The sequence below is a fragment of the Tyto alba genome, unplaced genomic scaffold (assembly GCF_018691265.1).
Source record: "Tyto alba isolate M040663 unplaced genomic scaffold, T.alba_DEE_v4.0 Super-Scaffold_27, whole genome shotgun sequence".
Taxonomy (NCBI): domain Eukaryota; kingdom Metazoa; phylum Chordata; class Aves; order Strigiformes; family Tytonidae; genus Tyto; species Tyto alba.
This window is the reverse complement of record NW_024881301.1, coordinates 9,880,808-9,908,727: the sequence shown is the minus strand read 5'-3', so window position 1 is coordinate 9,908,727 and position 27,920 is coordinate 9,880,808. Positions and strand designations below refer to the sequence as shown.

Genomic DNA, 27,920 nt, shown 5'->3' with positions numbered 1-27,920 from the left:
GTGCCTTCACACCACCTGGAAAGCATGATGGGAGCGGAGATTGTCGTCTGTCTGGAAGAAATTGCTAGGGGGCAGAGACCTGGCACAGGTGACTTGTATTCTGCCTTCCCACTACATCCCTAGCATATCAACTCTGAGGATGGAGAGAGAAAAGTTGCTTTCCTCTACCCCTAAAGAACACCAGCCCCTCATCTGTTGGTGCCAGGGAAGGAGCAGAGAATCACAGTGTCCAAATCAGCTCACTACAGCCTGGTCCCTCTCACATGGTTCTCTTTAATGCTGAACATCTGAGAGAATCTGGCTGAATTTTACTACGAAGTTCACTTTTTTTTTTTTTTTTTCCCTCCAAAAAGAGAAGCAGAAGATTACAAGATCTGGTAGAAGACAAAAAATGCCCAACTATTCTCAGACACCATCACAGGTTTCATTTGTAGATCCATTCAAAACCTCCAGAAGTGCCATTGTTCATTACTTATGCAGTGAATTTTGATGCCATTCATGTCAGTTAGAATTCTTCTATCCAAAAAACTGAGATTCAAAATACAATTTTCTCCCTTGGGAGAGAAATGTTTCTTCTTAGTTACTTCTAGTTGTTGTATGTATATATCCATTCACACACACATCTAACTCTCAGCTGACAAGGATTTTATTTTTAAAAAGCTGAGCATTGAAATCCAGTAGGAAATGCCAAAAAAAAATCAGTTTCAGGTTTAAAATTTTAGTATTCTTAATGTTCATTAGTTACCACTCCTGAAAGCAAGGTAGGCGTCCTCTTCTTAATAGCCAAGAAACCAGGACACAGGGTGCATTTAAGTAACTTACAGCCACAGTCTGTGGCAAGGCTCAAAGCAGAGCTTCACTCTTGGGATTTACAATCTTGAATCATCTTACATGGTTGCTTTCTTCCATTCTGTCGCAAGATAAATCTACGCCAGTAAACCACATACTGACAGACCAACAGTAAGCTACTAAAAATCCACTAAATAAAATGGGATAGGAGAACCCTGAAACTACAGTCCTTTCAGAAGGATTTCAGAAAAATTTTGTAGAGCAGCACTATGATTTAGTCTAAGTGTGATGGAACAGTAGCAACTTTGCAAAAGGTTACGTGGTAACAACATCCTCACCTGCCTCTTCCAGCAGCAGGGACCAAGTTTCCCACCTTACACCAGTGGAAAGGGCAAGTGAGGATGCAGAGCACTGCTCCTGATAACACTGCCTGAGAAACTGAGCTCCAGTAGGATCTCTTCTGCTTCTCTGCCCATGAAACAAGCTTATTTCTAGAATCATTCCAAGAAAGAGCTACTGCTGACAGATTATTTGGAAACATACACAGATAGAATAGATAACCAATACTTTCATGAATGCAAGACCTAACCTGTCGGATTAGCTGGGACACCAACTTTCAGAATAAAATGCAGCATTGTTTTGAGATCTGATACTTTTCAAGACAAAGTCAAAAGTAAACCAGAGGGGAGAGGAAAGATGAGATGTGAATGCAAAAAAGAAGTCAGATGGGAGTAATAATTCGCAAGATGTAAAACTGGCACTGCTCACTTTCTAATGGTGCAGAATGTTCCTTGGTTATTTGGGTGATCTATGACAAAATAGGCTGCCTTAAACAGGTCAGCAGCTCCCTAAAATTAACAATTTGTTGTTTTGGCAACAGTTTGGTGCTTAACAGAAAAGACCCCAGACCTCCAGGTCACACATTTCTCAAACCAGAAAAGCACAAAAACTCTAATTATTTACATTAATGTGAACCGAGGAGCAGTTTGTGATTTTTTTTGAATTATTGCAACAAACTCGAACGATGTGTGAAATTAAAGTTCCCTGTCCAGTTCCCAGAAAAAGAAACACTCTGTTGTGTTCAGTGCGTGGATGCAGAGATGCACAATTTCAAGCTCAGGGAGACAGCCAGGAAAGTTTACCACACCCAGCAGGCGCTCAAAGATTTTCAAACAAACACTCCAGGAAACTAAAGTACGTTCTGAAGTTTTTTAAGTTTCCTTAATATTTTCAATGCACAACCCCTTAGGCTAACCTCCCTATGCAGTCAGCTAGCTGGAGCCTGTACAAAGAAATTCTGCTTCATACAAAATACACTAACTAGGAAAAAAAAAAAGTCCTAAAGACCTTTCTAGATATTTGGAGGGGAAACATTAAAGAGCTCTCACTTCCCCTTCAAGGTTTTGTGCATCCTGGAAGTTTTTCTTATGAGATATGCATTGCTAGAAGCCACTGGCAAACATGGGCTTCGATCTGCGCTGACATGTATATCTTAGGTTTGACCCTGCCTGGTGCTGAGCATGCTGACGCTGGCCTGTATGCTTAATTTCTCGGAGACTGAACAGTCTCAGAGAAAACCACATTGCGACTGTTGAAGGGCTGAAAACTACGTGTGGATTTCCTACATGTTCCTAGACTGGGGCTGACAAGCTCCACCCAGGTTGTTTGGGGTTGCCAGAAAATGGTAAATTGATTAAGTAATTCAAATGAACTGGAAGTCTGATATGCTGTTTTTGAGTAATAAAATTTCCACTTTTACTCAATATTATTTTATTAATAAAAATTGAATACTGCTTATTAAAAGCTGTGTGTTACTCATAAGTATAGTCATATATCCTGATATTTATGATTACAGAAAACTAGCAGTAACAGTCTCTAAAGTTATTTCAATCTTTTGCCTTAAATCTTCCTCTTGGCAATGATTAAAACCATTATTAGATTGGCAGTGGGCTTATTTACAGTCATTCAGAAGTATGAAATGAGAAGAAGTTGGAAAGTATTGCTCAATGAGAGATTTGAAGCAGCTTGCTAATTTAGCTATTGATTCATTCATCATTTTCCTGACCATTTTCTAAGTATGCGCAACCTAGTGAAATAACGGATTTGCTCATTACACGTTTAACATTAGTGTTAAGATGAGACGCCTACACTTAATCATGAAATCCACTCTCCACAAGCTAAGGACCTGACTCGTTACACACTTGATTACACAAATATCTTTACTCACATGAGCAGTGTCAATGGGGGCTGGTACTTGAATTAGGGGATCTGATAAAATATCCTTTCTTCTACTTGATTGAACATTACCCATGATGATAAAACATCCTGGGCAACTTGATCGAACTTTGAAGCTGGCTCTGCTGTTAGCTGGGGGTTTCAGAGGGTTACATGACCTCCAGAGGTTCTTCCCAATCTAAATTTTTTCCTGTTTGATTTACTACCTCATACAGGGAAGTCCCATTTGCCGGTTCTGTAGCAAAGATGGAAAGCCAGAAAACATCCCTCTGCTTCAACTGCTTCAATTCACTTCAAACTTTAAAACTAAAACCTTACTAGTGAAAGTGGCTTTGCCCAAAAATGCTGGGCCATAAACTGGAGCACCTGTGTTACAGCCAGGTGTCCCAACATACTCTACAGCATAAGAGGCAAAACAAACAACTTATATAACAACATCCTACCCTGAAGTGGCTACATTGACCAGAGGATGTCCAAGAGAAACCACAACCCTGAAGAGTGTGTAGGATCTAGCCAGAAGGGCAATACATTTTTCTTTAAAATCAGACAAGACTATTAGCTACAAATTGCTAATAATGCTAATTAAGTTACTAAATCACTCATAAGAAAGCCAGGAAAGGAAATTCACAACAAAAGAAGTGGGGAAGGGTCAGTTAATTATGAAGCAATATTAAATTTCAAAACATACAAGTTCTTTTTAGTGGGTAAAAACACTAATATTTTTGTATAAGTATCCTTCAGTCTAATGACCCATTAATAACAAAGTTCCCCTCTCCTTTGCTAGTCACAGTTTTAAGAAAAATAAATCGGGAGCCCCCCATACTTCAAAGGGAACATACTTCAAAGGGCCCTTCTGCTTTTTCTTTATACTCCCTCTCTTTCTATCTCTTAAGCAGCCACACTTCAACTCACATTTATCCTTGACACCGTAATCAGCCAAAGCATTCACTTACTTTTCAGTGCGGAAGTGCACTATCAAGCTTAAATACCTATAAAACAGTTGAACAGTGAAGTGTAATAATTTCCTGAATTTCAACAAACATTTCAGGAAATAAACCCTGAAGCCAAACTGAAATTACAGTTAACACTCCTAGAAGTGCAGTTGTTCCAACAGCGGTGGTTTTTTTCAGGTAACAGATATTTTAATGTACCTGAATGGTAGATAAAAAAAGATTCATGCACGCATATGATTTTATTTCTAAAAAAAATTAAAAAAAAAAAAAATCAACAAAAATCAGTGCTAACTATAATCCACAGCTGCAATACACACTCTCTTGTATGTGAAGAACGTGGAATTCAGGAGTACACTGTATGTATAAGGCAATTAAACACTCCCATATAAAATAAAGTGAGCTTTTTAATTTAAGTAATTGTTATGCATAACCTAGACTGTACCTAAACACTGGAAAGGCTCTTTAAACTAGTCTTAAACTAATTTAAATCAACAGTAAATCCACTGACCAATAAAAAAATCCCTAATAGTACTGAAGTACTAATAAAACCCACACATCTATGATACAGTTAACAAACTCTGTTTGATTTAGATCTCACTGTCCCCACTGTCTGCAGCAGAATGAGCTCTTAGATGAACCATGGGTATCAGGAAGAAACTATACAGGGACTGTAGTTTATTGCAATGAATATCTGCCATTTAGTTCATTTTTGACCTCTCTATGTAAGAGTATAATGGAAAAAATAGAATAATTTCAGAGAAGTCCTCACAGTCATTTCTTTGTTGCTTTTATAGCCCTTTCCTGTCCTATTTTTGTCAACATTAGCTAAGAAACTTTTATAAACACATTTTGTTATTCAGACCACTACTTCTATGGAATTAAACAATACTTTTCACAGGAATAAAGTTAGGGGTTTGCCGGATTTTGCAGGACTGAACTGTATATTTCAAATGCATTGGGTTACTTCCTTTCTTACTCTACCACTAAGAGAATGTGTATACCAGCAACAGACAGAGCAATAAAAGTCACAGCCTATAAACAGAGAGTTTTGAACACAATAAAATTTCAAGTTTTTGATATTCCAGCTGCTTTCAGTGTTAATCAGCTGATGCTGTAATAAGTACCTAAAATATTTTGTGTCAAGAATAAGGAATTATTTTGCAGTTGCCATTACAGTTACGAAGAAAGTAACAGTGATGTTCACCAAAGAAAGTCAAATTGAAGAAACAAAAGGTTATGATAAGTATGTAATTCCATTCTCAAAAGAACAAAAAAATCCCATGAGATCGGCCATAGCAGGCGAGACCAAACGTCTGTTTAGTCCCATATTCTCGTTCTGACAGCAGCCAACTCCAGATGTTTAGAAGCACAAGGACAGACAATGCCATTTCACAGAACCACAGAGTAATTTGGAAGGGATGGGACTTCTGGAGGTCACCCAGTCCAGCCCCCCCCTGCTGAAGCTGGGCTTCCCCTTCTGATTCCTGTCAAAGATCTCACCCGCTCAAGCAGTTCTTGGTTCAGGAATTTCCTGAGCTAGAAGCAATGCCTTTGCACTTTCTTCATTACCTACTAGCAGATAGTTCAAGGAAATCCTCATTTACTACCCCTGAAATTCCTTATCTTAATGCTTGGTGATGTATGTGTTCAAAGAGCTCAGTTTCAACCCCTCCTCACTCCTCTGTAGCTCCCACATTAAGACTCCACACAACAGAGGGCACACCCCATTACACAGCCCATAAACTCAGTCAGAAGTCCAAAATGGCCAGTTTGACACTCCAAAGAGGAACAAGGGAAATTACACAAGACGGTGTTACTCAGCTGTCTGCTGTCTTTGTTATTTCCCTCAGATTCCAGTGTTTATATATTCAATAGAGTAAAGTTGTTTTTTTTTTTAACAAAAATAACAATCCAAACAAACAGAAAACAGTGCACTTGAATGCCAAGTGCCCAACACCTACTGTCACAGACCCCAGGGCAGCAGCATCATTGATGTTTGCAGTCTTATTTTAGTAGCACCTAGGACCTAGCAGCATCAGCCTCATCCTGTTTCATGTCAAACTACAAACTAGTTATTCTTTGTTGTAAAAGAATCCTCATCATCACCTCAGCCCAACTCTGAACCTAATCCCATGAAAATCTATGGATGTCCTTCCACTGACTTCTGGGGGAGATGAAATGGTTTCACAGTGCTCATCACCTACAGCTTTCACAGAGAAGTGTGCAAATATCACCGCTTTTCGAGTGGGGAACTGAGGAAAGGGGATTTGTCTGATATTAGCCAGGAGGTAAGTGAGATCCAGCTGTTCCCTGACTCCAGCTGTACCTGTGGGCTCACACAGCCTCGAGACAGCACACCGCGCCGCAGGTGGTCACACTACAGACCACCACGCGGTCACACTCAACAGCATGAAGCTTCAACTCAAACAAATAACTCTGAATTACCCCCTGCAAAAAAAAAAAAAAAAAAACCTCCGCACTGGCTGCTCTCCTTGCTGGACAACTGACAGGGATACACAGATTGCAAATGTTCTGGCTCACGTTCCTGGCTCTCCCTCGCTGTTACGCACTGACCCAGCAACACAGAGCAACTATAAAACCGCTTCTGAGCGCCGCCGTAGCCGGGCAAATCTGTACCTGGGTGCGTAGGTGTGCCCCCAGCAGGCGCTGGCGCTCCCACCGCCCGCCGAAAGCGGCCTGCGTGCCCACCGCCCGCCTTGCGAGCCCCACCGCGCTGCGCGGAGAGGCGAGGCGAGGCGAGGCGAGCCAGCGCGGCCCCCTTTCAGCTGAGCGCAGCGGACGGGCTGTAGGGACCAACAACGCGCTCAATCTGGCTTTAATTAGCTTCGGCAGCCTTATGTTTGCAATAAGAGAGAGAGCGCTTTGTTCGGGGCGCGCCGGGGAGCAGAACGGCGGTGCGCCCCCTCCTGCACTTGCCACACGCTTTTTTTTGGGGTGCTGGGAAGGGCCCGAGCGCAGCTGCAGCGACCGCTTCTCCTCGGCAGTGGGTGGCCAAGCCGCTTTCCCTCCTCGGCTACTTACACGGGGGTGGGCTGGCAGGGGAACTGGTTCCAGGCGCACTTGTACTGGGCCTGGACGTAGCTCTCCGTCCCGTCCAGCACCGAGCAGCTCACGTTCCTGTTCACGATGTAGGCGCACCAGTTCCTGCGGGGGGGGGGGGGGGGGGAAGACAACGGCCGTCAGGGACGGGCAGCGGCATGCGGGGGCCCACCCACCGCCCCGGCACCCCGGGCTGCCCCGGCTCGCCCCGCCGCCGGCAGCGGCTCCCGCGGCCCCCTCCGGGGCGGGCGGTACTCACTTGCTGCGGGAGCCCGGCCGGGTGTACCGCAGGTGCGGGGTGGCGTGGCTGAGCCCGGCGCCCAGGGCGAGGAGGAGCGGCAGCGCCCAGCCCGAGGGCGCCGCGGAGCCCGGGCACAGCTCCATGGGGGCGAGGGGCAGCGGCGGCGGGCAAGCGGGAGCGGCCGGTGCCTCTCCGCGGGCTCTCTCCGTCCGTCTGTCCCTCCGTCCGTCCGTCCGTCCCGCCCGCTCCCAGCTCCCTCACTGACGCAAATCCCCCCCCACCCCGTTTCCGCCCTCCACGGCGGCTCCGCACCCCCCTCCGGCCGAGGCGCCGCTCCCCTCCACCCCCGCCCGGCCGGCCCCGGCCCCGCTCCCTCCCGGCCCCCCGCCCCGCTCTTCCCCCCCCCCGGCCGGAGGAGCGGGGCTGCGCGCAGGCGGAGGGGCGGCCGCCGCCCCCCCCCCCCCCATGGCCGGGGCACTAGGGGCGCAGCCCCACTTCCCAGTCCCCTGCCCGAACCGGCCGGCGGCTGCCCCCGAGCCGGTTTTTCCCACTGGAAAGCTGACAGGGCGGAAAGGGTCGGGCCCCTTGGGGAAAAGCAGGGCAGGCGGGGGGCCATGCCCGACCCGGGGTCCTGGGGCAGAGGGCAGCCCCCGAACCACGGGCGAGTGGGGCACTGGGTTTGCCTTTGAGTGGAGCCTGTCACACCAGTGGTGCGTGTGGCAGCCCCGTGGTCCCGCTCGACGCTGCCACCTTGACATGGTCTCTGCTCCCTTGCGTGGCCCGATGGCTCGTTCTGCCCCTTGGGCCTGTCCAGGCTGTGGGCAGCTGCCTCCGCGGGCGATGTGCAGTTACGCGTAAGGAGAACCGCTTGCTGGGTGGAGAGAGCAACAGGCATGCAAATTCCTGCAGGTGTTAAAATCCAACTCGAGCACCTTGATAGGGTGACCCGCCCGTGTGAGGGTGACCTGCCTGCGTGAAGCCACCTATGATGGGTCCCACCACGGTCCGAACCATGGGGGGGCCCCACTGTCCTCCTCAGCTCCTGCTCTTTTGGAGCAATTGCTTCACATTCAGGCAAAATGGAGCAAGGCGTCGAGGCTGGGCTGGGGCTGGCTGCTCCCGCCAGCGGGAAGGAAGGGCAGGGGAGGGAGCGGTGCTTGGGCAAGGGAAGAGGTCGGGTGGGAAATCTGGGAGCAGTGCCTGCTGCTGAGCCTGACCGGTGCCAGCCCTGCCCACGAGCCCCAGGGCCTCGGCGGCCGCAGCAGCCGCTCGGGCTCCCCGGGTCTCCCCTGCGGGCAGGGCAGGCAGCCGGGCCAGGCCCTGCTCGTGCTGCAGGCAGCAGCGGCCCGCCTGAGCGGAACCCGGGCCCCATCCGCCCCCACCTGCTGAAACCGGCAGGGTTCGCCCGGCAGTCTTACAGCTGGTCTCGCCCAGCGGCTTCACTCGGCCTCTGAGCCTGACAGGGAAATAAGCTTTAAATGCGGAGGTCAAAATTATGCTTTCAGGCTGCCTTTTACTAATTGTTTCACTGGAAACGTACACTAAAGCTTTCTGCCCCCAAGAGAAATGTGTCCCGGTACAGATACATAGGAACACTTCTCTGGTGATAAGTAGCAATGGGAAATATGAGATTATTACTGTTGCTTCAATCTGCCCTGTTTCTCCTAATGCTCTGCAGCTGCTTTGGAGAGGGTAGCACCTCACTGTCTAAGAAATTATGATTCAGGCGGAGGTTAAACAACCTGCTGTGCCACTGTTTGCATTTACAAGAGCATGCCATTCAGGGATCATCATTTGTGCTGATAGAAATGATCTGGAGTTTCTCCAGCCTGAAGAAAGAAAGACTACAGTTCAGTCCCTAAAAAGCAGTGAAGAAGCTTCTTTCTTCCTTTTTCCCCTCCTCATCCAGTCAAGGAACTCATGAAGTTGGTCCTTTTCCAAAAGTGATGAGGAGCATGGAAGAGCTGTACGTTTTCCCACAAAGGAAAAGTCATTAAATAATGAAAGACTGAGGTCATGCTCGTCTTGAGAATGACTGCATAGTAGAAAAATTAATAGGCTGATTTAAACAAAATAAGCATGAAGGAACAGTATGTTTCTATACACAAAACACTGAGCTTGTATTTTGGTGAAGCGAGCTAACGCAGATGTTACCTGATTTGCCATGAGGGCACCCTTCTAACCTGTGAACCACAGACCTGATTGTGTGACCAAACATAACATAGGGCACTATTAGGAGAGTCGTTACAGCCCTTATTTACTCTATGGATGTGAGAGATAATGAGTCAGATGTTGCCTGTAACTTCAGGACTCCCTGAATGTTTGTTCACTCAAGAACTGTGCGAGAAAGTCTCTCTCTTCATATAGAGGAATTGTGCCTTTACTGTCTGGATCAACTACTTTGTAAATATTATGAAACAGGACTTTGACAGTTTTTGTTGACATTACTTGAAAAAGGTATGTGAGACTTCTTCCACCACAAAGCACAGTGTATTTCTGAGTTTGTTTCATTTAAAATAAACCATAACAGTGAAAAACAAAATCCTATGGGACCATTCGTTTCTCCTGGCTGAAACCAGAGCTCTGTGGGATCTTGAATGCAAGCGCTGAAGTTTTATGCGTGGCTGCATGATGGCTCAGTAAGGAGTAACAGCAGAGGATGACTTGTGCTGAGAAGTACTTAGCTGAATAGAAATGGATGAGTTTGGGCAGATGCATGGAGTTGACCTCAACTCCTCTGATATTCACACTGGGCCTATGATATCAGCTGATTCAACAACAACCAGTACAGAATTTGGGCTTTGCCAGGAGAATCTTCAGCTCAGGTGCACACTGAACATGTGGTCCCAGCTCTGCTTGTGACTGCATTTTTTCTGTGGGTGTAACTAGTTTTATTTCAGAGTGTAAGTATGAAGGTTAATTGTGCTCTCAAGGAGACAGCAATGCTCACACTTTATTTTTCAGTGCTATATCCTCTCATCTCTAAAATTCACAGAAATCCCAAAGCAGATGATTCTTACAATACACGGAAAGCATCCCTCCACCCCTCCCTTCAAAAGGAGCATGTAGTGTGCGAGCGCAGGGGAGGGCTTTGATGACTGGCGAGGTCAGTACATGTAACCTCGGGAGACGGATATCACAGACACGTGTCCATAAATCCTTTTAAATTGTTTTGAAGTCCTTGTTTCTTTACTAAGCAGTCTGACTGTGATTTCAGCACCAAGATCAATCACACTTCCATACTTTGGAACAGGTTAATGATGGGGAAACAACTAGGGCCACATGTAAGGGTCTGCCAGAGAGAGAAAGGTGCACAGAGCAGGTGGGCAGAATAAATAGCAAACACATTATCAGGGTGTTTACTGCACAACTCCAAAAGAGAAATATGTCTTTAATAGTGTGGTGCACGGAGAGGAAATGGTGTTCTCCCTGCAGTTTACCTCTCTTATGTATCAGCTCTTTCTGTAGATTTCAGCAATAAATTGCTTTGTGAATTCTGGGTTCCTTTTCTTCAGGTTCACCACCTCAAAAAACTGCCAAAATAACCTGAGGTGAGTGGTTTTTAGAGGGGCATTTGTACTCCCATGATGCTTCTCTTGAATAAAAACCCTGTCATCTAGAAATGTTGTCTGTGGCACAGGTGTTTCAGGTACTTCTCACCTGGCCATCAGACTCAAGAAGCCAGCCTATAGTTATGTGTAATCTGACTTTACATTTGGTGCTGTATTAACTCTGTCCATGAGTCAAAGCAGGTCATGGTTGTCTCTATGGAAAGATCAAACTGGTATTAGGGAGCAAAGAGAAGTTTGAAAGGAAGCTGTAGGAAACTCCAAGCTGACAGAGGAAGGCTTGGATAGAGGTATATGATGCATGCTGGTTTGGATATATCTGGAAACACACTCCATGGGGAAAGAAGAGTTTGAATACTGTTTTGCAGAGACATGATACAGCCCTGTCCCATTCATTTGGCCTGGTATATATGTCACTACATAATAATCTTAACATTAACATTATCATTTTTATTTTGAATCTAGGATCAGTGTCCTCCACCTTCTCCCCTCACAGATCAGATCATGAGCTTTTTTTGCAAAATATTCTCAAAAATTATTCCCCTCTGCAAGAGTCAGGTTTCAATTATAATTTTTTATGTGTAATCACCTCAGACATATATTTAGGTGTGAATATTTAATGAAAATTAACGACCCACTGAAAAGTAAATAACAGATGTTAATAAAATCACTCTTTATATACATTTTAACTTAAAGAAAAACATCCAAGCCCCAGTCAGGGTTGAATAAACAAAGGACAGGAGGGAAAGCAGAAGATTTTGGTTTTCTTTTTACCGGAGAGGCATCATGAAAGGCCATAACAGTTATGCAACTATAAAGATTTTGTTAATACCTCAGAGAAGGCCTGTATTGTAGATCCACTCTGGCAGCTTTGGAGTGTGCAGAGAAGTAGCCCATGGGGTCCTGACCAGTGCTCAGGCCACGTCTTTGCCTAGCTGAAGTGCCGTACTTGCCTATCTAGGCACTGATGGTGTGGTGGTGTAAGGGCTCTGTGGAACAGGCTTGGGGATGTTTCAGTGCATGGGTGGGCAACCTGGCAACTCCAGCCTTTCTTCCTTGGTGTTACTTCCTTTTTGAGGGAAAACATTTGTACTAAGTTTACTTACTAAAACAGAAAAACAAATCAGCGTATTACAAACAGTTCAAACATTGACCAGTTGTGGCATACATTAAGTGTTTGTATTTAAACTGATGCTCTTTATTATCACAGTTATGGTTTTGGCTAGAGAACAAAATAAACAAGGGATAGTCCCTGGGAACAACTTTCTGAGCACGCTATTACAATCTGCTCAAGGCTTCAGGGTAGGACAGCAGAGATCAATATACATTATTCTCCACCAGGAAGAATGATCTGCCTGAGTGTTGGAGTGTCATAAACCACCCGTATGCTACACTGTGGAATATCCTATCTACTTTGTACTGAATAGTCATGACAACTAAAGAAATATGATTAAGTTCTACATGGCTTCCATAGGAAAGATAAATGCGCTCTCGTGTTACTTACTATATAATATGGGAAGACTGAATGACATATCATCCACCGTTACCATGGCTTTCTGAGCACGAGAAGTCTGGAGTCTGTGCAGAAAGAAGACACTGGAGTATAGGATGACAATCAGAAGAAAACATTTTCATGCTCCACAAGATCTTTCGGTGAAGAGCCTGAGGCTGGCTGACACATGCACAAAGGTGAAAGGAGTTAGAGAGTACTAGAAAGAAGATCAGGGAAGATCAGCATTTCTTGGCAGATGTGTTACAGGTTGGAGGGTAGAGGAGGTATGGGGAAGAGGTTTCTTTCATGTCTGCTTATCTTTGATTTGATGGAATTGTCAAGTGACTTAAATGGAGAAAATGCATAATGCTCTTTTGTTCTTTCCACAGCTACTACTGCTCTAACCTGTGCATACAGTAGGACAAAGTTGGTTCACACAAAGTTACAACTGCTACCTGGGCACAGACCCTTCAGAAAACCTGCAGACAAATTGCTGAAACACACTTAAAGACTGAGCCTGAAACTGTATGCATTCAAAGGCAAGAAGGTCAAATTTAACTTCGTTCAACTTGCACAATGTAAAGAAGATTTGGGATTCTTCAAGAAATGTTGTGTTTCAAAGTGAGCTAACTGAACACAAAAATGTCAGGAATATTTTAAATAAGACCTCATTAGGTAAAGACCACAGCAGCAAATATTTCATGCCGCTCTGCAGTCACACTGTGTTTTTAGAAGAGGATTTATATAAGCTAATTCATTTTTCTAATCCAGCCATTTGGACGCTGAGCAAATTTCTTCAGCTTCTCTAGTTTCCCCCTGGTTTCTTCCTGGTAGAAGATGCTGCTCATTCTTTATTTGTCCTGTAAATTCACATTAAGTTTACAACAGCTTGAAGGTGCAAAAACCCAAATAAAATACAAGAACAAAACCATAATATTTTTTTTTTATATCTGCCTCCTTCAATCTCATATTTTCACTGGGTGATGATGGTAACCTCCTACAAATACAGGATGAGACTATAATACTTCTATGTACAGAGATCTGCTAAAGGAGCAGGACCTTCCATATAATAGTAAGGCTATCATATTCCAAATCATAAAAAATAACACATAGCTTCTACCCAAAAGATTTTACAGTCAAATCAGACTTAGGCAGCAAATGATATACTGCCTGTTTCTCAGCATACCTGTAAGCCCCAGTATTGTATTGTGACAAAGCATATCTTGTTTTGTTGCAATGTGAAATGCAAAGGAAACTATCCGATCATTTTTTTGCAGTTGCTTTTGATTCTCTATCATTCAAGAGTTTCAAAGGAGGTGGCAATTTTAAAAAATGAGAAGTTAAACAAAAGAAGGAGGAAGATGAAGTAAAATGTAAAAGGCTGCAGAAGAGCGTAACTGGGGATAAGCCACAAAAAGGCATTGAAGGTAAGGTGTGGAAGGAGGTAGTGAGCTCTGCAGTGTAAGGATGGGCAGCATCTTGTTCTGATCATATGCTCAAATCCTTTGAAATGTCATTATTCACACATTTGCCTTACTGTATTGTACTTTTTTGTACCTCATGTACTCTAACATGAATGTCTGTTAGTCGGGGCTGAGGGGAAAGTGTTTGCTCTTCCTCAGGCTCCCTGTAGGTTAAGGAGAGTCTGATTCTAAATGTTCCACTATTGAACTCTAAATACCTTCTGAAAGGATGTGTGGTTGCAAAGACGAATATACCAAGAAGCTTATTAAGCTTGAAAAAAATAAAGTTTGTATCTTATTTTGTTAACAGAGTTTACAAAAACAAAATCTGCGTTTATTCTATAAATTATTCAATAAATTATTCTCAATAAATGTTGTTCATTGTCCTGATTGTGTGTCTAAATGTGTGTTAATCAGACTACTAAAACCATTTGTATTGAATTTCTCGGGGCTGCAATTAAATAAACTGGTGATAGCAGTGCTCTAGTTTGATCAGTTAAGCACTCTAAATGAGCCAAGGACAGCATCCATGAAGTAGGTAAGTACTTCACTCCTGCCAGTTTTGATGGGAGTTAACAACCTGCATCTCCTTGAAAACCAGAGCTTAAGCACCCAAGATTTGTTTAAATCAAGCCTCTTCTAGATAACATCACTGGATACCATCCTGTATGCATTGTGCACCTCACTGTCTCCTTTTGAAAGATCTCAGGTAAGAATCAATAGTTTAATTAAACAAAACCAAATATTCTTTTGTTCAGACATGCTGGGTTAAAGCAGTTCCATGACTTGGACTGCAAAGTCTGTGGAGAACGGGGTGTACAGAAGTGTTTTCCACATAGGATGGCCTTGTTGATTGTTTCTTTCCATTACTGGGAGGGGTGGGTAGGTCAGTTTAAATACATTTCTCCTAAGAAGCAATAGCCATGTAGTTAATTGAAATTAGTAAAAAGTGAGGAATATCTAAATATGTATTAAAACTGTCTCATATCTAACCACTGACATTTCCATTCTGCATCAAAATACCTTTTAGATAAATATTTATTAATAGTGATAAATAGATTTTAGAACATCTCAATGATTTCAGCAGTATCTGTAAGTTATCTATGAGATGAGCCCAGCTCAGTCTTGAATTTCCTTTTTCCCACCTGAGATCAAAACCTCCTGGTGACACCATTTCCTCTGATTCTTTCAGATATGTCCTACACTTCAGCACCCTTCCTGCTGCAGGCTGTACAGATAAACGTTCTTGATCAGCCACTGACTTGTGTCCTCTTTAATTTGACTTTCATTGTTAAAAGGAAATATCCATTGCCAAAAGACGGTGTGTCTTTTATATAATTTTGGAAGAGGAGTGACTACAGGAATGATGGTTAGAGGAGAAGTTAAAAATTATGAATGTTGCTGGTGTGTCTCCTCTGCGGTGCACTGAAAACTGGTGGATCAAATGACTATAACACTTCCACTGAACAACAAGACTGTATGCAGTAGTGGTAAAATGAACTCATGGCTTCAGAATTTACTTAAGAGAACATAAGATATGAAGAATTTATGTATAGCAGCATGTGTTCAAGAATGAACTCAGTCATGGACTCAATTCAGGGCATCTGGCATTATTTACAGAATTCGCTTTTACTTTTACGAGAACAGAATTGCAGGCTTGTAGATTGTTATTTAAAATATTCCTTTATGACAGTTATAATTGAACCCCAACTTTAGGATGAACTCTGTCAGGCATAGTTAATACTCTTTGTGCCTGTTGGTGTTAGGCTTTTCTTTTTATTCCCTTTAGCCGTTTGCAGAACAACATGGTGGGGTTATTACTACTCTAGGCTGAGAAATGATTAAGGAAGGAGTCCTGTTGTTTTACAGGTACTTGTCAGTGACGTTAGAGGCTATGAACAAAATCAGAGATCTTCTGTCTTCAGTATTACACAGTGACAAGGTTTGTGCCAAGGCCTGGTGTCTACACAGAGTTTTGCCACTTCAGTTATACTAACAGTGTTAAAGCTAGAAAAAGACCTGTAGATACAAATGTGGTTATCGTGCATAAACTAGTAGAGCCTATTTCAGTTTGGGAAGTGGTTAAACTCTGTGCCAGATGAAATTCCCCATATTCCAGTAATAACAGCACCCATCCTAGGTGTTGTAGGCCAGTTGAGGTTGGGATGGAGTGGGGAGGCAGTGGGAAGGGGTAGGGATATTTGGTATTCTCTTTCACGCTGTGTAGCTCTTTCTGAAAGAAATTAAAAGCTTGTATTTGTCATTGCTGTTTAGAAATATATTTGCTATCGCTTTTCTCCTTTCAAATTTAATTGTGGACAAACAGGACAATCTCTGACGTAATATGCTGCCTTACTTCATGTCAGTTTGCACAATCAGTTTGATCAGTTTTCCAATATTGCCAACAACAGGCCACTTGAAGGCAAACATGCAATTAATAAGTCACACCAGCTCAATCCTACTGTTTCCATGAAGTTTGTCATTAGCAGAGAAATAACATCAGAGAGGCTGTAGACGTAGACATATTTTTAAACTGCACTAGGGGAAAATAAATTGTTTGAAGCACATTAAGATGTTTCCTAATTGGAGGTCAAGGAATTCACTGTAAATTATTACACTGTAATTTCACTGCAAATAGTATACTGCAGAAGATTTACATAAATTATGGGGACAGTTCTCTTTCACAGGAGACATCTGTATCCAGAGTGTATACAGTAAGCCAAATGTCTAAAAACATCAACTGTGTATAACTGTAGAGGTTTAGATTAGTTTTAGGTAACTCACAAGAGCCACTTGACTGACGGTATCCTGAGACAGCCAAAACTGCACTGCCTCATGCATGAGTTGTCTTTTTGCTCTGAAAGAGTGGGAATTCTCCCAAAACCTTTATTCCTAGAGAGGTCTGATCAGTTCAATGGACTTTACAACAGTGAAACTCTGATGGAGGAGGAATGTCTTATCATTGCTAGGTTATGGGATGTATTTTGTTACATCTGTCTTCTCTTTAAAGAAAATGAGGCAGAAAAAATAATCCCTGCAACTACTGTGCTTCACTTGTCTTTACATTTTTTTTTTTAGCATTGCAGCATCTCATACATTTTGCTTTTTCATTCAAGTTCCAGTTCCTGGAATTCCAGTGTGATTTGAGCACTTCAGATTGTATTGCAAGAAAAAGTTAGTTCTGGCATTCCTTTGCAGACAGTAATTTGAAAACCTGACTCAAAACCATCCTACAGACTCAGAAACAAAAAGGCAAGTAGAAAGAATTGTATACTTTTTAAATCTTGACTTTTAAGCCAGTTTCCTGATTTTTTTTTTTTTTTTTTTTTTTTTATTGCTAGAGCTTTGCAGTATCTTACTGTCTTTATCCAACTGCTTCTGATTTTCAGCAGTCCTGTGGAGTTGCTGTTCAGGAGTTGTCAATGCAGATTATTTTAAAGCACTATTTTCTATGTGGCATATTAAAAGGCAGCAAAGACTTTAATGAACTTCTCTATCCAGTTATGGACTCAGAGTTCTTCATTCTTCTATCTTACAGTTCAGCCTTTCTTTACAATTACTTTATTCCATTTTCCTGTGTGTAAGCTTTCTCTGGTACAGTTCATTTATCTGGGTTGAGTTATTGGTGTGAATCTTACAGAATAGGAACCTACTGTAACTTAGAGTAAAAGACACTTTTCCTTCTTTTCCCTCAACTCAGTCTGTGCTAACTGGGTATTTATATTTCAGCTGCCCTCTAAATCTACAGACAGCACTTCATGCCTAACTCATTTCTTGGTGACTTGCAAAACTCTCCTGAGATGAGTAAGTGTTCAGGCTTCATAATTGTTTCCAGGCTTTAGTGATTCTAAGTGTGAGGAGCTCAGCTTAAAATTCAAGCCTAGATCCTTTGCATGGATATGCTCTTTTGTTTTCAGTCAGTCAACCAAAAAAAAAAAAAAAATAGACAAAAGGCCACAGCCAAACATTGCAACATAGGTTGGACACACATCCAGGGGTGGAAACAAAACAATCCTTTTCTACAGACTGTCTCTAGGGTCTGGTCCTGTTTTGCAATTGGCAAAAAATGGTTATCAAAGATACTACACTGACAACAAAAGCTCACTGCTGTTAAGGACAAGGTTGGCTTGGGCTTTTTGAAGGTGAGGGACCTCTGCAGCTTCCATGCCCTGTGCAAAGCATACATGGTCTGTGAAAGTGAGCAAAAGCTGCAAGTACAAAGTTGTTCGGTGCATGTGCAGTTGGTGCTGTAGCTGAGACTGTTGATAATGCACAATATATCCATTTGTGATTCTTAGACCACTAGCGGACTGATCTGCAGGGTATTGAGAAAAGAGGGCAGCTGCTGTGAAACTAGGCAAAATACTGACAAAAACCATTTTTATTTGCTTTTCCTACCAGAGAGTGCATTTGATTGTACAATACAGGGAATGAATTTGTACAGAGTACATCTTGGCTGGTAGACCTTGGGAGCCATTTCAGATGGGAAGCCTGAATTCTGGCCCCCTGTGTCTGTGCTTTAAGGTGTTGGAACCTGATGTGGTTGCAAGGACCTGCTGCTGCTGAAAATACAGACTGTTGGAACATTCAGAATTGTACACATGAAAATGAATGATGGATTCTACCTCTGGTCGAGACATTTATCCAGTGTAGTAGAGGACAAGACTGTTGAAAAAGACAAGACCTAATCTGCAGCTGCTCTCTAGTAATCATTAGAACCTTGGTTCTTCTTCTCATATTGCAAACAAAGAAAAAGGGAGAAAGCATTTGGTTTTAAAACCTTAACTTTGAGTGCAGGTTACTGAATGACAGTTAGATCATGCAAACCAGTCAGATTTTGTAGGTATAACAGTCAGTGATGAGCAGAGCAAGTCTACTTGTCGTCGCCATTATGTACACAAATGGGTACCAGAAGAAAGCCACCGTATTGTGTTCTGAGGGTGGGAATCCAATGGCTTCATTTTCAGTAGTACAAAATAGCCAGCAGCCACAGAAGTCTACTGCATCACTGCCTACAGGAATGAATCCTATTTAATATTTTTTAATTTCCATCCTCAAGGACTTTATACCAGCAGACTTAACCTGAAGTTTAGGAAAGAAAAAAATTAATCGTGTGAAGTGACATCCAGCACTTCATCTTCAAAGCCTTTTAGACCCTTTGGCAGAGATAATCTGATAGTTCTTTTTCCATCCTAAAGATTCTGGTTTCCTTTTTCCTTTTTACATTTACCACTCACAAATCTTTCCCAATTTTTACTAAACATATATATGCACAGGATTAGAAAACAGTTCTTTTTTAAAAGGTAAGCTGACAGAGGAAATAATACAGACAAAAAATCTAGATATTATGGATTCTGAGATGGCATTATTGATTTCTCATTTAAGTGAATTTTAATGGGATTTGACTACTTCTGTATCTCTCTCTTTGTGAAGTTGCTTTGTCAAAGTGTTCCAAGAGCAATAACGGCCATTGCCTAAAACCTAAGGAATGTTCTCACAGATTTCCTTCTTTCCCAGGAATCGGGAGCACTGCTGGAAGGAGTGAAGGGAGATATACAGTCAGTGTGCATGCAAAATACGGCAGATAGGTTCCAAAGACAGAGCAGACTTAAAAGTAATAGCTGTGATTTTGAAAGTCAGAAACATTCTAAAAGCTGAGAACAAAAGAATGAGGTAACAATTAATAAACTTGCTGATTTCCAAAGTTCTAACTGTATTGTAAATGTTTTGCAAAGTTGCATTTTAATGCAGAACATTGAACTGCTTTCCTCTTTGCCAACTCAGGAAAAAGAACCCAGATCTCTTTCCAGTTCTTACCCCCCAGGACGATGGCATATTTTTCATTATTATTTTTCACATGCAACTGCTGCACATGCAGGAGAGTTTTTCAACAAAGGAAGGGCTCACATTTCAAGTAGTGCTGTGGAAAATGTTCATATCATCAGGTCCTTGACACACTACATAGATGTGTCAGCATGTCTTTATAAGGATCTGGAGCAGTCAGTCTTGGCAACAGACCTAACCAGCAAACTCTTTGACCCCAGATTCCTGTATTTTGATAACACTATCATGCATTTGACACAGGGTCACTGTTACTCTCTTCCATACAGGGAACTTTCAGAAGAGAAAATGGGTGACATTTATTCAAGAGAAATCCAGTTTGAAGTGATAAACTGGACCCCAAAACAAATATGTTGCAAATATCCTTTGTTTTATGGCTATGCTAGTTTTCTTTTCTGCTGAGTGCAAGAGGATCTAAAATAGTAAACAATTCTGACAGGTTACTTGAAAACATGGTTCTGCTATTGAGAAGATTCATCTGAAAAAGCAAAAAGAAAAAAGACAGTGTGAAAATATATCATTCGATTCAACATCATGAAGCATGAATGAAGTTTGTATTCCCTTAGTAGCATCCCCAATGTAAAAGTTGGAATATAAACAAATCTGAATAAACTATGTTAATTCCAGATAATTCTATTTTCCAAAATTCTAACAAAAGCATCCATGCCAAAATTCTAACAAAAGCATCCATGTTCTGCCCTTTCTCCATGCCTGGCAGAGACCTCTGCAGACCCCCAGAGAATGCAAACGAGTTCAAAAGTTCACTTGTTATTTGCACTTCAACACATTTGGTTAAAATAAGGTTTCCAATCTTGCTTTACACCAGAAGTCATATATTTTACCATTCTAAGATAAGAGAAAGTAGAGCACTTCAGAAAAAAAAAAAAAAAAACAACATGAACATTGTAAATGTATTTATGGGACTTAAAAATCAGTGTATCAATATATAAGGAGCAACTCTTGTCCAGAATATGTAAAGCACATGAAGTATATATGCATATATGCATGATTATTTCCATTTCTCCCAGCCCTCTTAACTGAATTTTCTAAAAATACTACTTACAATTTGGAAAAATTAATGTAAAAAATGACTCAGACTTGCATATCCTAGAATACATATTCCCATGCTGTGATTCAGTGGGTGGTTGAGTAACTGGGGATTAGATGGCTCTGGGAGCCACAAAAAAACCCACAGTGAAGATACAAAATCTAAAAAACCCCAGTGTTTTCTTTCTCATAAGAAAACTGGCTTATTGTACCACCAAACCTTGTTTAAAATTGATTCTGTCTCTGTGACCTTTCAGCAACCCAGGGAAGTTACATGATCATGATTGTGAGGAAAAGTGACCCATAAAAAGTCTTTTGGGACAGGGTATTTGGCATAAATTGCAAATTCACTGCATAGAGGTTTTGCAATGTATAATCACTAGAATCCTGAATCCACACCTACCTGTCACTGTGGAAACAGAAATAAGCTTTAGGAGTCTCGCTGCTGAGGTCACCCATAAATCTACCACAGTAGCTCTCTCTCATGTTGATAGATGGGTCCATCTCTCAATTTAGATTTCACATTACTTCTTGAATACTTACCTGGGATTTTATTTTCAGGAACTCCAGCAGTTTCTGGTTTTCTGCTTGTCTTCTCTCTGCCATCAGCATCTAATTCTAGGGAACTCTGACCAGACATGAGTCTCTTGGGGGGTCTTGAAGTGATCTGTGAGTAGCCTCCATGGCTGATTCATCCCCAACCCCAAGCCACTTCAGTCTTGGAAGCGTCCAACAACAATCAGAGGCCTAACAGGCTGTCAGGTTTCCTTCTGGGACATGTGAAACTTGAGACCAAAATTTCAAAGCCAGTGATTCCATAGACCTTCTCCATTGCTTCCACACTTCCCTTTTCCCCGCCACTGACACCTCCATTCAGTTTGCTGAGGGCTCTTGTTTATAATTGAAATATCTTGGCACATGTGGGTGGCAGAGTTTGGTAGAGGAGTGCGACTAACTGGCATCACGAGTCTCAGTAAGAGTTAAGATGAAAAAGTAAAGACCCTTTTGGCTTTGTGCAGTGTGAGACAAGTACAGCTCTTTGCCAGCATGCCTGCTGGCCTCACAGTGCTTGCAGAGTAAGGAGGAGGACGAGCATGGTCAAGTCTTGTACAGGCCGGATGCTCAATTCTGCAGGTAGATAAAATCTCCATCCAGAATCCAGCTGGATAAATCAGTCTCGGCCTGACCACCCACTTTCAGGGGGACTTTTTCCTTTCAAGCTGTGCATGACAATAAACTGCCTTTGGCATCTGAAGGCTCTCCACTCAGAATGTAATTACAAACTGCAAAACACTGGTTAAAATGCCAGTGAAGGACATGATTAGTTGCAAGCTTATACATGTCTGTCTAACAACACACTGAAACAGCAACACACTGTAATTTAGTAATTGATCTAATCCATCCCCATTTTTACTATACTGTTGCAGCAGTTTGACTGGACCAGCCTTGTATACCTTCAGGTCAATTCAGGTGTGGATAAGGGAAGATAAAGCTGCTATACCAAAGGCACACTGCAGCAAATTTATCTGCCAAAATTACCACTGGCAACAGAAGCAAGCTTAATTTCAGCATGTGAGACTTCTCCCCTGTGTACCAGTCTTCAGCGTGCTTCCACTTCAGCAGCTCTGCTTTGAGCTAGCTCTGGTATGCATTACTAAAACTCTCACAATTGCTTCTGCTAGAACTCCCAAACATTAAGAGGATTTCTAAGCATCCCTTCCTACTTTTCACAGGACATCCTCTGTCCTAGAATTGCCCCAGGACTCTGCTGAAGAAAAGAAGCTCTTGAGCAACTTGTAGAATAGCCTCCACCATTGTTTCAGAATGCTTTTCACTGCATTCTTCAGGCTGTCATGAATCTTTCTCTTGCACAACCAGCTCTTCCAGCTTGAGCAGAGCTGGACCTGTGATCTATATCTTCCAACACAATAGTCCTTACTTTAGGTTGGTATTATAACTGCATGCATACCCACGTACACGCTAAAAGATCCTTAAGAGTTAAAAAGGCAGGTGTCTGAAAGTAAGGCAAAGCAGGAACACGCCTGTCCACCTTGCCTATTATGAGGCAGTCTTTAATTAAAGTACTAGTTTTATAATATTGCCATTGCATTTCTCCACTATATTTTGGATCTAGTTGTAAGAACATGATAACAAGAGCTGCATATAATATGAAATATTTGGTTTTGGTAGCTGTTTTTCTGAAGAAAGTTAACTTTTAGGTTTTTGGGATAATTTTCATTAAACAAAGTAGACTCAACTTTTAATTCAATAGCCCAGTTTTTTATTCAGTAACTTTTTAACCTACCAAATTTTTGTGAAAAATGAGTGAGAGGTTCCTGCAGTTAGTTAATTGGTTCACCATTCTTCCAAACTTGTAATTACACTAGGGAAAAATAAAGTACTTCTGTTCTAGAAACTAGGCTTGAGTGCAAAAATTTGTGTATTTCTTGCATGGTATGGTTTAGTTGATTTCCCAAAGTTACGGGATGAGGGAGAAAGAGGGAGTGGATAATAGGAAATGAGAACCCACTAAATGTCCTTCAAGCAACTGGAATGTAACATTCTTTTGCTAAGAAGAGTGAACATTATATAGTTCAGGCAAAAATTCTTGGACTGTGTTAGTAGATGAAAAAAAACCCACCCATCTTACATATTTTTCTCTTATGTAAGACTGTGAAACAAAACAGTTCTGGTGGTGTAAAATATTTTCAATTCTGGCAAATAGAAGGAAGGTCTATTCTCTGTGGCCCATTTCTGTTGCAAACTACATGTGTGCTTGATTCTGTGCATACAAACAGGGTCTAAATATTGTAGTCATAAACAGCGAGCTGCTAGCATACTATAAAATAAATAACCACAAAATAATGAGTGGAGATTTCTTTAGAGCTCTCAAATACTCAGTCCTATAAAAACTAGTGAGAATTGTAAGACCCCATTAACATACATTAAACATACAGTAGAATTGTGGAATTAATATATTTGCAAGTTAAAGGGGCTTGGTTTTTACCTCTAATCTGAACATTTTCCTTAGATTTTATATATAAATTGGTTTAAAATAAAATTGCATTGTATTAGTTTATGTGCACATATTTTTATGTAAGTTTTGTTTACTAAAGCTGGGACTGCTCTGCTCCTTGGAACTATTTTGTTGCAGAGAAGACATGCAACACAGGCAGAGGTAGAATATCTGCACAGCTAAAGTACATCTAGTCAACACAGTAGCTCTGTAGCAATTTTATGCATTTCCATAGTCACAGTGGGTATGGCAGAGCCTGTTTATGGACATATAGAATAGTAGAGGAACTATGTGTACGCACATACATACATATCTTTGTGTGAGTATGTACATACCCTTGTCTATACTTTTCATGAAACAGAAATGATCCCCGTTGCTGAAGCCTGGGGAGATGATCTGGTGTGGTAGGAATGTCAAAATCACCAGATACACCCTTTCCAGCAACAGGCACAAAAGGGAGGCCAATAGCTACTTTATACTGAAAGATACTGGTACTGCTACCATCAGTAAAATGTTTTTAATTCCTAGAGGATAAACAAACAGACTTTTCAAAAAGAAAATACTAAAACTAACTTAGGCTTTTTCCTATGCTGGACTGCATCCTGGCAGGTGAAAATTAATTGACTGCAGATCTGTTCTGTGGTGTTTGCCTCAGTGGGAATGATGACACTTGCTGTGTGCTAATGAAATGCAATCTGAACTGGCTTTGCTTCCCAAATATGTAAAAAACCTGGGAGCAGAATTTACCGGGAGAAAATGTTGATGCATGAAGGCAGACATTTTCATGACAGTTCCTTACTAATGCTTTATTAAATGTCCATAAAATGACACCACCACAACCCCAGCCATATTCTATAATCAGAAGTCTTTGATTAAGAACCCCTGTTTCAATGACTGGGAAAAGAGATAATAAAGAAGACCTTTTCAAACAATGCTGCTATCACATGGAAAAAAAAAAAAAAGTGAAAGAGAACAACACTTGAGTCAGAAAATATAAACTATGATAAAGGAGGATAAAGGTATCAATAGAAAATGACTGTTAGGATTAACAACAAAATGAAAGAATGTAAAGTCTGAAGCAAACTGACTCCTGGAATGGTATAATATATGCCTGAATAATTGAAAATTCATTAAAAATTAATAGTAAAGACCTGAGCAGCGTCAAGTAAAATGGGAGTTCTTTGAATCATAGAATGGTTTGGATTGGAAGGGACCTTTAAAGGTCATCTAGTCCAAGCCCCCTGTAATGAGCAGAAACATCTTCAACCAGATCAGGTTGCTCAGAACCCTGTCCAGCCTGATCTAAAATGTTTCCAGGGATGGGGCACCTACCACCTCTCTGGGTAACCTGTTCCAGTATTTCACCACCCTCATTTTAAAAAATTTCTTCCTTGTATCTAGTTTAAATCTAACCTCTTTCAGTTTAAAACTATTACCCCTTGTCCTTTTGCAACAGACCATGCTAAAAAGTCCCTCCCCAGCTTTCCTGTAGCCCCCTCTAAGTACTGGAAGACCACTATCAGGTCTCCCCTGAGACTTCTCCAGGCTGAACAACCCCAACTCTCTCATCCTGTCCTCGCAGGGGAGATGCTCCAGCCCCCCGATCATCTTCATGGCCTCCCCTGGACCTGCTCAAGCAAGTCCATGTCCTTCTTATGTTGGGGGCCCCAGAGCTGGACACAGCACTGCAGGGGGGGTCTCACCAGAGTGGAGGGGTAGAATCCCCTCCCTCAACCTGTTGGCCACAATTCTTTTGATGCAGCCCAGGACACAGTTGCTTTTCTGGGCTGTAAGCACACGTGGCTGGCTCATCCAGCTTCACGTCCACCAGCACCCCCAAGTCCTCCACAGGGCTGCTCTCAATCCCTTAATCCCCCAGCCTGCACTGATACCAGGGGTTGCCCCGACCCAGGTGCAGGACCTTGCACTTGGCCTTGTTGAACCTCATGAAGTTCACATGAGCCCACTTCTTGAGCTTGTCCAGGTCCCTCTGGATGGCATCCCATCCCTCAGGTGTGTCAACCACACCACTCAGCTTCTTGTCTGCAAACTCGCTGAGGGTGCACTTGATCCCACTATGTCATTGATGAAGATATTAAGCAGTACTGGTCTCCCTGAGGGACACCACTTGTCACCAATCTCCATCTGGACATTAAGCCATTGACCACTACCCTCTGGATGCGACCATCCAACCAATTCCTCATCCACTGAACAGTTCACACACCACATCCCTATCTCTCCCACTAGAGAGAAGGATGCTGTGGGGGATAGTGTCAAAGGCCTTACAGAAATACAGGCGACGTCAGTAGCTCTTCCCCTGTCCACTGATGTAGTCACTCCATCACAAAAAGCCATGAGGTAGGTGAGGCAAGACTTGCCCTTGGTGAACCCAGGCTGGCTGTTGGAAATCACCTTCCTGTCCTCCGTGTGCCTTAGCATAGATCCTAGGAGGATCTGTTCCATATTCCCAGGGGCAGAGGTGAGGCTGACAGGTCAGTAGTTTCCAGGGTCTTCCTTTCTCCCCTTTGAAAAAATGAGTGCAATGTTTCCCTTTTCCCAATCACCAGGGACTTCACTTGACTGTTAAGACTTTTTAAATACCATGGAGGATTGCTGTTCCTGTATCACCAAACATACACTCCTTTGTGAGCTAGACCTGCTTTGAGTGCTTACAACTTGAGTTTCGCTTCATTCACGAAGGACAGCTGAGTATGTTTCACCTCCCGCCTCCCCAGCCCCAAACTACTGGATCCCAGTTATCTAGAACCACACAGCAAAAGGGATGTAGGAGTAACTGCAAAACGCATCTGTAGACACTGCATCCCTGAAAAAACACATCACAGAAAGCAACTTACCTCTCTTCCTATCGTGAGCAATAGACAGTATGGACCATTTAACGGTGACTGCCAATCTCTTGACCAGTTTAGTTGAAACAGAGTTCAGAATAGCAATATACACCTAGCTTCAGAAAATATGCTCCTACTTTGGAGGCTTCGGAGCAAAACATCCAGTAATTATACTGCTCAAATCTCACAAGGTGTCTCAATGGAGATTTGGAATGAGTGAGTTTTTCATCCAGGCTACTGACATAACGATATCATAACACCATCCTGCAGCACTTCCCTGACTCGCTTACAGCTCTGCTTTCCTTTTGCCCCCCTGCACATCACCCTTTCATCCTTCCCTCTCACTGCTCTTTCTGGCTGACGATGGGACGCAGAGAGGCCCTGGAGGAGGCAGAAGGAAGTCACAGGTGAGATACATGTGGATAGAGAAGTACTGAAGATGGTGATACTGGGATGGTACAGTTGTGGAGTCGGGGCATGGTACTGATGGTAGGGCTGTAGCACCACAACTGCGTGGTTTGGGAAAAAAGGACTTGTCATGACCAACATCAGTGGGTTACAGGGGGTATCCCCACCCACCTGACACAGGCAGTCTCTGCACCCCTGCTTGCTAGAGGAAGAGCAGAAAGCATGGAAGTACACACCAGCCTCGGGGAAGCGGAGCTTAAGCACCGAGTCAAGCTGTGGTCCTGTACAGGTAGGTGAAAGAAAAAAAAAAAAAAAAAAAAACAACCAAAAAGCCTTGCCCTGGATGTTTTCTCTGCTGAAGGGAGACAGACTGAGAAGGTAAGTAGTTGCAGACACAAGCCCAGGCACAGGACTCACATTGAGTTTCCTCTTGATACACTTTTGCCAGAGGTTGCCTGTTCTACAGGAGAACTCGGCAGCTTACACCACAGAGGTGTGGTCCCCTGTCTCTCATTGATGTGACTGACAGGTGCTCTAATCTCCATCCTCACCAATGAGCCCAGCATACAACAGGATGGTATTTGGGGACCGATGGGGCAGGGAGCAATGAAAGCTACGAGCTGGGCAAAGGGCAAGGTCTCATGTCTTTTGATGAGAGAAATCTTGCCTACCTTCTGAGTAGGAAAACTGCGGTGGGGGGCACGGGGCCCGCTGTGTGGAGTGGGGCCACCCGGCACAGCAACGGGCCTCCCGCTCAGCTTCCTGACAGGGTGCGGTGACAGGCCCCCGCGCACCAGTGCCCACCGCACCCCCCCGCCCCCCGGGACAGCAGCACCATGCGAGCGGCTCTGGGACCCTCGGTTGGGGAAAAAAAAAAAAAAAAAAAAGGCAGGTGGTGAGGTCTTGTCTCCCTGGGCTGGAAGAGGCACTGGTAGCCAAGAGGGAACCAAGGGGACGCGC

General features: G+C 42.8%; 1 protein-coding gene across 1 annotated transcript in view; it reads right to left on the bottom strand.

Annotated features, from left to right (window-relative positions):
* The window catches only part of EMILIN2 (elastin microfibril interfacer 2), a 38,567-nt gene extending 31,046 nt beyond the window's left edge, over positions 1-7,521 (bottom strand). Inside the window, exons 1-2 of the mRNA XM_042798188.1 lie at positions 7,297-7,521; positions 7,020-7,142 (exon numbers count right to left, since the gene is read on the bottom strand). Of these exons, the coding sequence (XP_042654122.1) occupies positions 7,020-7,142; positions 7,297-7,421 (248 nt within the window). The 5' untranslated portion in view covers positions 7,422-7,521. The remainder of the gene's footprint in view (positions 1-7,019; positions 7,143-7,296) is intronic.
* Positions 7,522-27,920: the final 20,399 nt, after the last annotated feature.